Source organism: Macrobrachium nipponense, chromosome 7 (assembly GCF_015104395.2).
Source record: "Macrobrachium nipponense isolate FS-2020 chromosome 7, ASM1510439v2, whole genome shotgun sequence".
Lineage (NCBI taxonomy): Eukaryota > Metazoa > Arthropoda > Malacostraca > Decapoda > Palaemonidae > Macrobrachium > Macrobrachium nipponense.
Genome location: NC_061109.1, coordinates 95,080,475 through 95,093,882, shown reverse-complemented (window position 1 = coordinate 95,093,882; position 13,408 = coordinate 95,080,475). Strand labels below are relative to the sequence as shown.

General features: G+C 43.1%; 1 protein-coding gene across 2 annotated transcripts in view; it reads left to right on the top strand.

The window, feature by feature from the left end:
• LOC135217201 (endothelin-converting enzyme 1-like) overlaps positions 1 to 13,408 on the top strand; it is a 261,206-nt gene that overhangs the window by 216,065 nt on the left and 31,733 nt on the right. For both annotated transcript variants that reach the window (XM_064252934.1, XM_064252933.1), the window contains 2 exons: positions 2,825 to 2,947; positions 3,428 to 3,566. In XM_064252934.1, coding sequence (XP_064109004.1) covers positions 2,825 to 2,947; positions 3,428 to 3,566 — 262 coding nt within the window. The remainder of the gene's footprint in view (positions 1 to 2,824; positions 2,948 to 3,427; positions 3,567 to 13,408) is intronic.

Genomic DNA, 13,408 nt, shown 5'->3' with positions numbered 1-13,408 from the left:
TACTAGCCCCTATGTTTTCATTCTCCATCACTCTTCTCATTATATGGTCAATATATACATTAAACAAGGTGGGTGACAACACATCCCTGTCTTAGCCCACTTCCAACTGGGAACCAGTCACTTTGCTCTCCATCCAGCTGTACACAGCTGCACACTCCTTGGTACCAGTTCTTTAGTATCCTTATCACTTTCAGTGGTATACCATAGTGTTCTGCCACTCTCCACATTCCATCTCTCCATACTGAATCATACGCTTTCTCCAAGTCTATAAAAGCACAGAATATTGGCTTTGCATACTCCCATCTCTTCTCAATTATCTGTCTTAAGGTTCAAATTTGATCCACTGTTGACCTTCCACTTCTAAAACCACACTGCTGTTCTCTAAGTTTCTCTTCTACTATAGGTCTTATTCTGTTAAGTATTACTCTCATGAATATCTTCCCTGGGACTGACAGTAAACTTATGCCCCGATAGTTACCACACTCCCTTTTGCTTCCCTTATTTTTATATATTGGTAATCATAATTGCCTTTTTCCAATCACTTGGTACCACCTCTGTTCTCCAAACTATGCTAAAAACAACTCTTAATGCCTCTATCATCCTTCGTCCTCCTGCTTTTAGCATCTCTGCAGTTATCCCGCACACGCCAGCAGTTTTTCCATTTTTTACAGATTTTAAGGCCTCTTTCACCTCTTCTGCACTAATGTCTTCTTCTTGTACCTCCAGAGCCTCGTTTAAATCTGCAATGCACTCATCCCTACCGGTAGTATCAACATTTAGGAGTCTTTCAAAATACCTTGCAAACAGATTCCTTTTCTCCATTTCGTCTGTGACCAAGTTCCCATCTTCATCCAACATGCCATCACTCCCTCCAAACTTTTTCTGGCTTGCGTTCCTCAAGAATCTCACAGCTGCAAACATAGCCCTGCTCTCGCCAATTTCCATAGCTTCTTCAACTTCGGTAGCTCTTTCTTTCCAAAACATGTTTTGGTCATGCTTCATCCTATCACTTAGTTCTCTCAGCTTTCTATTTCTTCGTCTTTTTAGTCGTTGTTTCTTCTCTAGGTCTTGTTCATCGTCCATTTGAACTCTCAACCTTTGTTGCTCTTCACTTAAAACTTTTGCTTCATCACTAAACCAAGGTTTGCTGTTACTTCTCTTATAACCTAACACCTCTGTTGCTACGTCCTTAGTATCTGAACTTAATATTGCCCAGGAATTCATCAGAATCCATATCCATATTCCATACCAATTAATGCCGCAAATTTGCCTCCTACCTTCACCTCATACTGTTGTTTTAACTCTTTCATTCTCAACTTATCCACATCAAACTTTATAGTTCTCCTTTTTTCTTGATTGGCCTGTAACTTTATTCTAATCTTGGATATTACGAGTTTGTGGTCAGAAGGAACACGGCAGCCCCTAAAAGTTCTGGTGTCTAATATAGACTTCTTCCATTTCTGATTTACAATAACATAATCTATCAAATTTTGTACCAGTCCATTTGGCGACACCCATGTAGTTTTGTGCTCTAATTTATGGTTGAAATATGTGTTTGTTATAGATAACCCAGATGCACCACATAGCTCTAGGAGTCTTCTCCCATTATCATTTCTAGCTCCAATTCCCCAAATTTCCAATTGTTCCCTGAAAGCCATCATACTCTCTTCCTACTTTAGCGTTAAAATCCCCATCAGTAACAACCCTATCATGTCTTCTAAACCCTCTGTATAACTCCAGTTTAGCTTTTCATAAATTCATCCTTCTCTTCTTCTCCACTCTCTTCAGTAGGGGCATACACCTGTATAACAGTGATGTTTGTATATTTACCTCGCAACCTGCAAGTGACTATTCTCTCATCAATACATTCAATAATGCTCCAACATTTTTTCAGCTTTCTTACTCAAAGCAATTCCTACACTCTCTCATGTTCTCCCTGGTCTTTACCAGAATAGATGAACAACACATCCTCTATTCTTACTTTTCCACACCCAAGCCACCATAGTTTCATCAATTCCAGCAATTTCCAAGTTGTATCTCTTGATTTCCTGTGCCACTAAACTTGATCTTCCTGTTCATATACATTGTTCTCGCTTTAGACATCCAACTCGACAACTTTCTTTTGTGTTGAAGGGTGGCCGACTCCCTTCTGGTGAGGCACCTCTGTGACCATCTTCCACCAACCTCCTCCCACCAATGTCTTGGGGGTTTGGGAGGAAAGCATCATATGAGCCAGTTCGAAGTAAGGGACCAAGGTCCATGGCCACCCTGGCTCGGGCCTCATTAGTATCCTCAGGACCATGGTGAAGCTCACATCTCCCAATGTTCGCAACCCCAACTGTATCAGTTTCTGTCGTAGGGTATCTTTTTATGATGCAGGTTACGAGCCCACACCAAACCCTCCCCATTTATCCGGGCTTGGGACCGGCATGGCAATAAGTAGCCATGGCTGGGTTATTTGTTTCATTAGTCATATTTATTTCTCATTGTTTTCTGTATGTAAAACTGTTTATTCCCTTTAAAATGTACTTTTTGTTAACTTTGGGAGCCTGGATCGCTTTAGTTGTATTACAGTATTCCTTATGGGAATTATTGTTTCGGATTTTGCACGTTTCGGACTTCGTCAGACATTTTGGCATTGATTATGTTTGAAAACCTAGGTTCTACTGTACAGTAGTTTATAGTCTTTACTACAAAGCAGAAATAGCAGTATTTGCTATTCAATGGATTCATCCATCCTCATTTATTTAATCTAGAACCTTTAGTGTGGCATAAACAGAAATAATTTGTTATTGCTTTGTCATCCTACATTGTCTTTTTGCAGTGCCATGCTGTATGGGAGCATTGGAGTGCAAATAGCGAGAGCCATGCTTCGTTCTGTAGACAACGTTGGTCTTGCTTGGAACAGCAGAGGACAACTGGTTGAACGGACAGTGTACACAAACAGGTTAGTGAAGTGTGTGTGTATGTGTGTGTGTATTATATATATACATATATACACAGTCAACCCCCACTATTTGTGACTCTCCTATTTGCGGTATTTTTCGTTGAGAAGTATTCTCAAATTACTGTATTTTCATATAATTTCATGACTAAATGCGCTTTTTGTGATAAAATTATTTAAAAACGAGCAATTTTAGAGGGTTTTTGTGTTTTAGCTATCAAAATGGGCAGTTCTAAGTGTTTTTAAATTTTAGAGAGGTTTTAAGTATTCACTGATTTTAGCTACTCACTCGCCGGGGGTGTGGTTAACCCAGTCCACTCGAATACTGGTTTCTAATATATATATATATATATATATATATATATATATATATATATATATATATATAAATTGGTTTATTTGTAGTAAAATGATTTCATCAAATTGTCTTTGCTAATTATGTTTTAAACTTCAATTGCAAACTAACAATGTGCATGTCAACAGGTCAGCAGAGAATTTACGAAGCCTATCAGACTGTGTAGCCTCTTCTGTGATGGATTTAGATGTGGAGACTGATGCTGTTGTGGAACGAACAGCAGCAGATACAGCGTCAGAGATAGATGCCGTTAGGCAAACCTATCAAGTAAGCACTTACTGACTTCCCAATCAAAATCCCTTAGTGGTACTATAAGACTCTTGTGACAGTTACAACATTGGTGATTACTGGAATAATTCGATGTGTTGTTGGAAAAATTCAGATAAATAGCTTTACAATCTATTGTTAAATTTTCCTTCCCTAGTATATTATTATTATTATTAATATTATTATTATTATTATTATTATTATTATTATTATTATTATTATTATTATTATTATTATTTCTGGGCTCAGCTCGTGTCGCTGCGCGAAATATCCTTTAATCTATTATTTCTAGGGTAAATGTACTAACACATACCAGAGAATAAATAAATAAAGAAAAAGGTCAGTATAACTGACTCGCTCACCCACCTCCCAGAGAGTGTCGGTATGAACACTATGGCGAGTGAGACCACTACCACGAGCCAAATGCCAATAGAAGTTCTCCCACTACAAAATCCCCCAAGAGGAGAGCCGACCCACAGAGTGGGCAGCACCTACTACTACTCCATCCCATGCTGCCGACTGCTGCGCCTCTGGTGGCCATCCTTTTCAGTTAGCGCACACGATACACACGTGCCATTTTCTTCTCTGTGTTTTTGTGCCCTTTCTTTTGGATTTTATTACCATGGAGCTGCAGCCATCGCAGCAGCTAAGTTAAGTACTCAGTGTTTATTGCTATTTGGTTTTTTCCGGCCCTGAGCACGTATTTGCCGTTGTTTAGGTATAAATACGATCTCTAGGTCGGAAGCATGGCAGCATAGTTCTGCCTCGTGGTGGGTCCGTTCTGGGTCGCCCATACCCAGAACATCCCGGCTTTGTACGCTCTATTTTATTATCCGTCTTTGTTTAGGGTAAGGTCTCACACGGTTTTGTCATGCATGCATGTCCTTTTACCTTATGTAGGCTCTTCCATCCAGACCCTAGCCAACGGCTCTTAGTATCGGCCTCGGCTAGCTTTGAGTGGTAGACTTGCCTTCGGGTTAGTCGTACACTCCTGGATTTTTTCTCCTACTATTTTGTTTTTCTTTCTTTTCATTTTATTATTCATTTTATTATTTATGTGATATTGTTAGGTTAGTTAGGCGTCTGGCTCGCTTAGCCTAGGTCATGGCCCATTGGGCCTTTATGTTACCGCTTGTCAGATCGGTTGCTTCCCGATAGCATCTCTCTGATCAGTTGGTTATGTTTTAGGCTTAGTTGTTGTTCTTATCGCCCCGTGGTCACTATGTGATCACGAGGCAGCCAGACGCCTGTCCAGTCACCTTTCCCCCCTCCCGCTCTTCCATAGGGTCGGGGGGGGTGGCTAGGCCTGCCCATGCTCGCTCCGCATACCCAGCCTGCCTCCCTCTCTCCCCCCCAGGCGGAGGGGTAGAGGGACGGGACAGACCCAGACTGGACTCGACCTCTCCGGCTTCTCGGTCCGGTCTGGATGAAGGTAATGGTTGGTGGGGGGACTGGCCCTTTTCCCCCTCTCCATTACTACTCCGTCGCTCCGTTACTAGCCCGAGTCTGTATGCCCTTGCTCTTTCCCACATTACTAGGGCTCTCTTTTCCACCGGAGACCTGGCATCTAGCGGGAAAGGTGCTAGTCTACCCCACGGGGTGGACCGGAACATACAGTCGGTCCCTTCTACCTCTCCGTTTCACTGAGTTATACACTCCGCCACGCACTGGACTTAGTCCGGTACGTTCGAGCTTTTAGGTTTAAGATGTTAAGTTTATTTTAAGTACCTTAACCATTCCCCCTCCCTTCTTATTCACCGGATACCTCCTGTTTATAGCCTATTCAGGCGATTAAGGGAGGGGCTATGCCCGAATTTTTTCCGAGCTCCGGCATGCAACGGAGTTCTTCTGTCCTTTAGCCTGTAAGTGATATTCTTTAAGATACTCCATGTGTCTTTCCACTACAGACCACCAACTGTGAGCATCCGGGATGCGCCGCCACACTTCAGACCCAGTGGACACGAAAGTTTGCCGGTCCATGCTCCATGCGCGACTCCGCACGGGGCAAATCCAGGTCTGGTACCATGAGACGTGTACCATATGTTACGATCTGGTGAGGCCAGCTTTTAGACGGGGTAAGTATTTCCATCTCCGGTAGCTGGTCCTCATCTGTTATAGTGCTTAAGTTTTACATCAATCACTCTAACTTAAGGTAAATTCAAGGGGCCTTATAGCCCCTATAATTTTTAAGTTATGCGGTTTAAGTTAGCTTTAGTTTTTTTAAGTTATTCTTAAATCTAATCAATACCCCTCTATTCCAGGCGCCGGACCTGTGAGGGATACCGCACTGGCAACCCTGCGGGCCTGGGTCTTGGGGCGGTTTCGGGAAGAACGCCGCCAAGGGTATCCCTACATCCTGGAGAAAAGGTTGGCGGTACTAATTTTCCCCGGAGGCAAGGCGACAGGATACGTCGACCCAGTAGAGGCGGCCCCGACTATCGCCTTCATCCAGCAACAGCTGGCTGCCTCATTGACTGACCAAGGCCAGGACATCTCCGCGGAAGTCGCGACGTTGGATATTAATGTAGAACCTATGGTAGGTGTAGACGACCTGTTGGTCGAGGTAGGTAAGGTGACACCCAAGGGATACCCTTGGGTGCAACTGTTTCTTCTACTCCTGCAACCTCTCCATCCTTCCAACGGCTTTACGGTGATGAATTATATACTCCTCCTGACGCTTCAGTTAGACCCAAGGTCAAGGGTCAAGCAGTGAATCCTTGACAAAAAGACGTCGTCGTCGTCTAAGAAGACTGGCTTCGCGTCATCCTCCTCTCGTAAGTCTCCGGCTAGGAATCCCGGAGCAGACAGATCTAAAGCTTCTGGGTCCTGGCTCTAAGTCCTCGAGGAGTAAATCCTCCAGAGAGAGATCTCACACTCCGGCAGAGTCGTCAGTTCCGCTACCCTTGGTTCCAATTCAGAGCCACCCCTCCACCTCCGCAGCAGCTCCGGCTTTGGACTCCAATGCTGGTCTGTTACAACAGGTGGGCGACCTGGTTGGGTCTCTGAAAAGTAGCATGGAACAAATGATCTCTCGGTTTGTCGGATAGGATTACTTCTCAAGACACCATTATAGCCGGACTGAGCCAAGCTCCTCTAGCCTCTCCTCCACCTTTCAATACGGTGGAGCCCAGCTTCCCCCGTATGACTCTCTACCTCCGTTCTCAATGAACAACCCTTGGAGAGTAGCGTCATACGCCCCCTTCCAAGACGGACTCATTTCTATACCGGAATTTGGAACTCGGAGGATCGAGGACTTCGAGTTCTACCCGGAAGACCTTCAGCCTCCGTTCATCGGCTACGCAAGGCTCACCGCCTCAGCCATGATTCGTGGGATGATAGAGTACCAAAGGAGACAGTCCTCTATTCATGTGACCAGGCTCAGACGAGAATGGCTCAGGTGTCTAGAGGACATGGATTGTTCCAATACGAAAATCCAACCTTTCAAGAGTCCGTTTACGATCTTTACGATGGATGAGAGTACCCCGCTCCCTTTCCAGACAAAGATCGCGACGTCTACCATTCCAGCGGCCCAGAAGGGGGACCCCATGCCTCAACTGAAGGAAGCAGATCCTACATCTCCGTTACTTCCTTCAGCCGGAGAATTGTGGGAAGACTTACCTAACACCTTCTCAGCTGGCAAACTCAAACCGGACTGTGCTATGGAGCAGTTTGGTGAAAAGCCTACCCAGGCTTCCAGATAGCCTTATTCAGGCTGAATTTGAACGCCAAATCGCGGTTAGCCAGATCAATTAATTCCATGGCTATGACCGAGGTGGCCACCATAGCCTATGGTTCAGAGCCGCTTTTCAAGCTTATGACCAAATCCCTGACTCAAACGGTACAGTCAGATATGTTTGAGTTTGCCACTGCTAGGACGAATTGTAGGAAGCATGTCCTACAAGAAGCAACTATTCGGCACGAGCCGAATAGGTTACTTGCGTCGAGCATCTGGGGAGCAGACCTCTTCCCAGAAGCGATGGTGAAGGAAGTTCAGTCAGAGGCTACGAGGTTGAACCAGAGCCTTAAGGACCGTTGGGGTCTTACGGCCAAGAGGAGGCAAGATCTAGCAGCTAGAGGTAAGGGTCAAAGGAAACCCAGGCGTTTCCAGCCCTACCAGAAAAAGCAGCCACGCTTTTCTCAGCAAGTTCCGGCGGTTCCCTTAGTGCAAACAGCCCAACCTTCCACTTCAAAGGCTCCAATCACAGCCGAGTTTACGTTATCTCCCCTCAGGCCTCAGCCCTCCACCTCTTACGCCCTCTCTCCAGCCTTACAATCAAGCCTTAGAGAGTCAAGCTTCACAGAAGTATGACCGCTCGGGTAAGGGAGGCAAGAGGTAAGTTCGTTCCTTTCTGGGAGAGGATCGGGAGGTCCCTTTAATAGGGGAAAACATTTCAGAGGAGGCCGAGGAGGCTACCAGAACCAATGAAGAACTTCAGGTAGGAGGGAGGCTGTTTCACTTTCGCCACCTGTGGAACGTTCAGCAAGTGGGGCTCAGAGCATTGTGTCAAAAGGCCTGGGTTGGAGAGCTGGTTACGAACCCACCCCCATCCAGGCCTTTCCGCCAACTTCCTTCCAAGGAACTGACGGAGTTATGCGGAGGATCTCCTTCAGAAAGGAGGCTATAGCGAGAGTCAAAGGTTAAAATTTCAAGACGCTTGTTCGAGCGTGCCAAAGAAAGGCTCACAAAAAAGAAGGGTTAATCTTAGACTTGTCCCGCTTAAATCTTAGACCATTCGCTGCGACAAGTTCAAGATGCTCACGATCTCGCAGGTGCGAACTTACTTCCCCGTGGGGGGCCGTCACCACCTCTATCGATCTTACAGACCGCTTACTATCATATCCCTATTGCAAGACACTTCCGTCCGTATCTGGGCTTCAAGATAGGAGACCAGACATTCTCCTTCAAGGTAGTTCCTTTCGGGCTCAACGTAGCACCCAGAGTGTTTACGAAGCTGGCGGAAGTAGTTGTTCAACAACTCAGATCGCAAGGGGTTATGGTAGTAGCGTATCTCGACGATTGGTTTGATCTGGGCTTCAACAGTCGAGGGAATGCAACAAAGCAACACTGAAAGTGATTCCAGTTCCTGGAATATCTAGGCTTCAAGATAAACAGGACCAAGTCAAAGACTCACTCCAGAGTCAAACTTTCAGTGGCTAGGCATTCAATGGAATCTATCCTCCCATACTCTGTCGATTCCATCATCCAAGAGGAAGGAAATAGCGAAGTCAGTCAAGCAATTTCTGAGTCACAAACTGGCTTCAAGAAGATCTCAGGAAAGGATCCTGGGTTCTCTCCAGTTTGCATCAGTGACGAACATCCTAATGAAAGCCAAACTGAAAGACCTAACCAGAATCTGGCGCTCACGAGCAAATGTCAGGTCCAGGGACAAATTGTCCTCAGTCCCTCTGATTCTAAAGAATCGACTCCGGCCGTGGGCGAAAGTCAAGAACCTGTCGGTGTCAGTGCCCCTTCAGTTTCCTGCGCCAGGGATCACTATCACACAGACGCTTCATTAAGCGGTTGGGGAGGATATTCCCAGTTCAAAAAGGTTCAAGGAACGTGGTCACCTCAGTTCCGTCAGTTCCATATAAATGTACTGGAGGCAATGGCAGTGTTCTTGACTCTAAAAAGGTTACGTCCGCCAAAGTACTCCCACATAAAGCTAGTCCTGGACAGCGCAGTGGTAGTACATTGTGTAAACAGAGGAGGCTCCAAGTCACGTCATCTAAAATCATGTCATGGTAGCCATCTTCTCCCTGGCGGACAAGTTCAGTTGGCATCTCTCCTCCACCCATATAGCTGGAGTGAGAAACGTCATAGCAGATGCTCTATCCCGATCAGTACCTCTAGAGTCGGAATGGTCACTGGACAACAGTTCGTTCCAATGGATTCTTCAGAGAGTTCCAGGCCTACAAGTGGATCTCTTTGCATCTCAAGCGAACCACAAACTCCCATGTTATGTGGCCCCCAACCTGGACCCGACCCTCTGGCCTATGCCACGGACGCCCTGGCTCTAGACTGGAACAACTGGGAGAAGATTTATGTCTTTCCTCCAGTGAATCTTCTCATGAAGGTATTGAACAAACTCAGGACATTCAAGGGTCAAGTGGCTCTAGTAGCCCCAGACTGGCCGAAGAGCAATTGGTACCCTCTAATTCTGGAACTGGGTCTTCGCCTCTTCGGATTCCCAGTCCCAGGCTCTCCCAGTCAGTACAAACGAAGACTGTGTTCGCTTCCTCAGGGATTCTCAAAACCCTAACTTTATGGATTTCATGAAGTTTGCAGCGAAAAGGGATGCGAATATTGACCCTCAAAATATTCTCTTCTTGGAATCCGATAAAAGAGATTCAACTTTGAGACAGTATGATGCTGCTGTCAAAAACAAAAAGTTAGCAACAACTTCCTGAGAGAATCAGATATAGGATCATGACAATCAATGAAATTTCAGCTATAATCCTTTTTCAGATCCTTATTTGAAAAAGGCTTAGCAGCTAGCACGATTACACAAACAAAAAAAGTCAGGCCTTGAAAAAGATTTTTTTTTACAATTTGGTTTCAACATAGACTTGACAGATTCCTACTTTCTCGTCTATTCCCCAAGGCGTGCTAGACTTGACCTTCTGTAAGGCCTACGTCAGTATCATGGTTCTTAAAACGATGTCTAAAAGCTGGCTTCAGAACCAATAATGACACATGCTCGTTTATAATGCTCTTAAAGAAAAACTCTATTTTTATTAAGCTTGGGCCGGCCTCAGGAGCTAGAATTTCAGAACTGCGGCTTTATCCCAGAGATCCGGATCATATTCAGTTCCTTCCCACAGGGGAAGTGCTACTTTCTCCGGAACGTAGTTTTATAGCTAAGAATGAAGATCCTTTGGATGAGGTGGGAACCATGGAAGGTACTACCCCTTCCACAAGTGTATCTCTTTGCCCCAGTTTCAAACTTACGAGCCTTCTGTCTAGGACCTCATCATCCTCATCGGGGTCCGCTCTTTAAGAGAGAAAAAGGTGGTACTTTATCTATTAAAAAGGCATCAGGCAAACAATCCTGTACTTCATTAAACAAGCAATCCGGATCTTTTCTTTCAAAAGCACATGATGTCAGGGCAGTAGCCACCTCAATTAAACTATTTCCAACATATGAACTTCGATGAGTTGAAAAAGTACTGGATGGAAATCGCCGACAGTGTTCAAAACGCATTACTTAAAGTCCTTGGAAGCCCTGAAATTTTCAGCAGTTGCAGCGGGTAACATAGTTTCCACCCCTGACTCTGACTAATCCTTAGTAGAAGATCCGTCCTCCTTTCTACCTGCCTCACCCAACAGTTCGTCTATTCCTGCCTTGTTCATTTACGGTCACCTTGTGTCTTAGCTGCTTTGATGATGATATAGTGGGTGTCCCTTTTTTTTTGCTATTTTTTTGCACAAACTCACATTTGTGATGATTACTGATCTCGTGGATGTCATCTCCTTATTTTTATGTAGGAGATACATCTTATTATAATGGTTCGGGTTTTGTATATAAGTCATATATCATTCCTTTATATTTTTATTATTGTTGAGTGCTTTTATTCAACTTTTATGTTAATTGCTTTAGAATGTTTGATACATAGCTTTACACAGATACCGTTTTTGTACAATATATATATAGTTTCTCCTGTATATATGTATATTACCTTAAGTTAAGAAATATTATTAGCATTAAAGTAAATATTAAGTAATATTTTCTATTTTGTATCATGTGTATATGTATCTTTATTAGCAATATATTAGATTTATTTTTTTATTTTTATCTTTTATTTGAGACCTCTTTGTATTTTGTTGAATTTCTTTACAATCTTGTGCTATTTCTCTGGTACGATTTCGCGCAGCGACACGAGCTGAGCCCAGAAAAGGGATTTTGACGTAAGGAAAATCTATTTCTGGGGCGATTGGCTCGTGTCGCCAGCGAAATCCGCCTACCCATCCCATCGCAAGATTTGTCTGTAAAACTTCAGGATGGCCACCCAGAGGCGCAGCATCGGCAGCATGGGATTGGAGTAGTAGTAGTAGGTGCTGCCCACTCTGTGGTCGGCTCTCCTCTTTGGGTGGGGATTTTGTAGTGGGAGAATTCTATTGGCATTTGGCTCGTGGTAGTGGTCTCACTCGCCATAGTGTTCATACCGACACTCTCTGGGAGGGTGAGCGAGTCAGTTATACTGACCTTTTTCTTTTTTTTATTTATTTATTTCTCTTGGTATGTGTTAGTACATTTACCCTAGAAATAAATAGATTAAAGGATATTTCGCTGGCGACACGAGCCAATCGCCCAGAAATAGATTTTTCCTTACGTCAAAATCCCTTTATTATTATTATTATTTTCTCCAAGACCTGTTTCTTGCAAATGAGATTTGAAATTTATCCAGAGATATTTATTTTGAGTCTCTCTTTTGGGAAAATTGCTTGCTATAATAATTGTAACCAATATTTTCTATAATTCTAAATTCCTTTGGTATTTCATTTCTTTTCTTTACACAATATCTAATATTCTTAAAACCATTTCTTCTTTGGTATTGGATGCAAAGAATATATATAAGAATGCAAACTATGTTCATATAATTTTTTATGAAAACAGTTTAGGAAGTTGACACACTTCCCATGCCTGTAAACTGACTAGTATCTAGTTAGTCACTGACCAGTTGTATTTTTAAATTGAACTTCAACAATTAATGCTTGAGTAACATTGCTTTGTTCGATAGGTGGTGCTCTTTATTACGACAAGGAATTTGGAAGTCTACTTTGTGTATCTCTTCCTTCTTGTGAACATTAAAGAATATGATCTTGCTTCACTTTCAGAGAAATATTTTTAAACTCAGTAACTTGGCCTTTGGAGGTCTTGGGCTCTTTGGTTGGAAGCTGTGAAAGTTAGGCAAGCCATTGTAATGTGTTATATTTGAAATTAGTTAAAGGAGACAGGAGACATCAACTTCACTTCAGGTGGTAAAGACTAGAGATATATCCAAGAAAGCAGATAATTGTCTTTTGATAGACTTGTAAATGGAGGGTTTACCAGAATAAATCTGAAGGTATAAGCATGAACTTTTGTTAATAATGAGGACATGTTCCATTAATTATTAAGATGAATATGTAGAAAAAATGAGCTGCATCTCAAGTTCTCTCAAAGAGTTAAGCCTAAAATGTTATATTTTCAGTGAGTAACTCTACCAGAGGGGAAATCACATTTTCACATTTGTCAATAGCTGCCTGAGGTACTGAAATGCAGACCAATAGGTTTCATCTATTAATGCTTGAGTAACATTGCTTTGTTCGTTAGGTGGTGCTCTTTTTTACGACAAGGAATTTGGAAGTCTACTTTGTGTATCTCTTCCTTCTTGTGAACATTAAAGAATATGATCTTGCTTCACTTTCAGAGAAATATTTTTAAACTCAGTAACTTGGCCTTTGGAGGTCTTGGGCTCTTTGGTTGGAAGCTGTGAAAGTTAGGCAAGCCATTGTAATGTGTTATATTTGAAATTAGTTAAAGGAGACAGGAGACATCAACTTCACTTCAGGTGGTAAAGACTAGAGATATATCCAAGAAAGCAGATAATTGTCTTTTGATAGACTTGTAAATGGAGGGTTTACCAGAATAAATCTGAAGGTATAAGCATGAACTTTTGTTAATAATGAGGACATGTTCCATTAATTATTAAGATGAATATGTAGAAAAAATGAGCTGCATCTCAAGTTCTCTCAAAGAGTTAAGCCTTAAAATGTTATATTTTCAGTGAGTAACTCTACCAGAGGGGAAATCACATTTTCACATTTGTCAATAGCTGCCTGAGGTACTGAAATGCAGGCC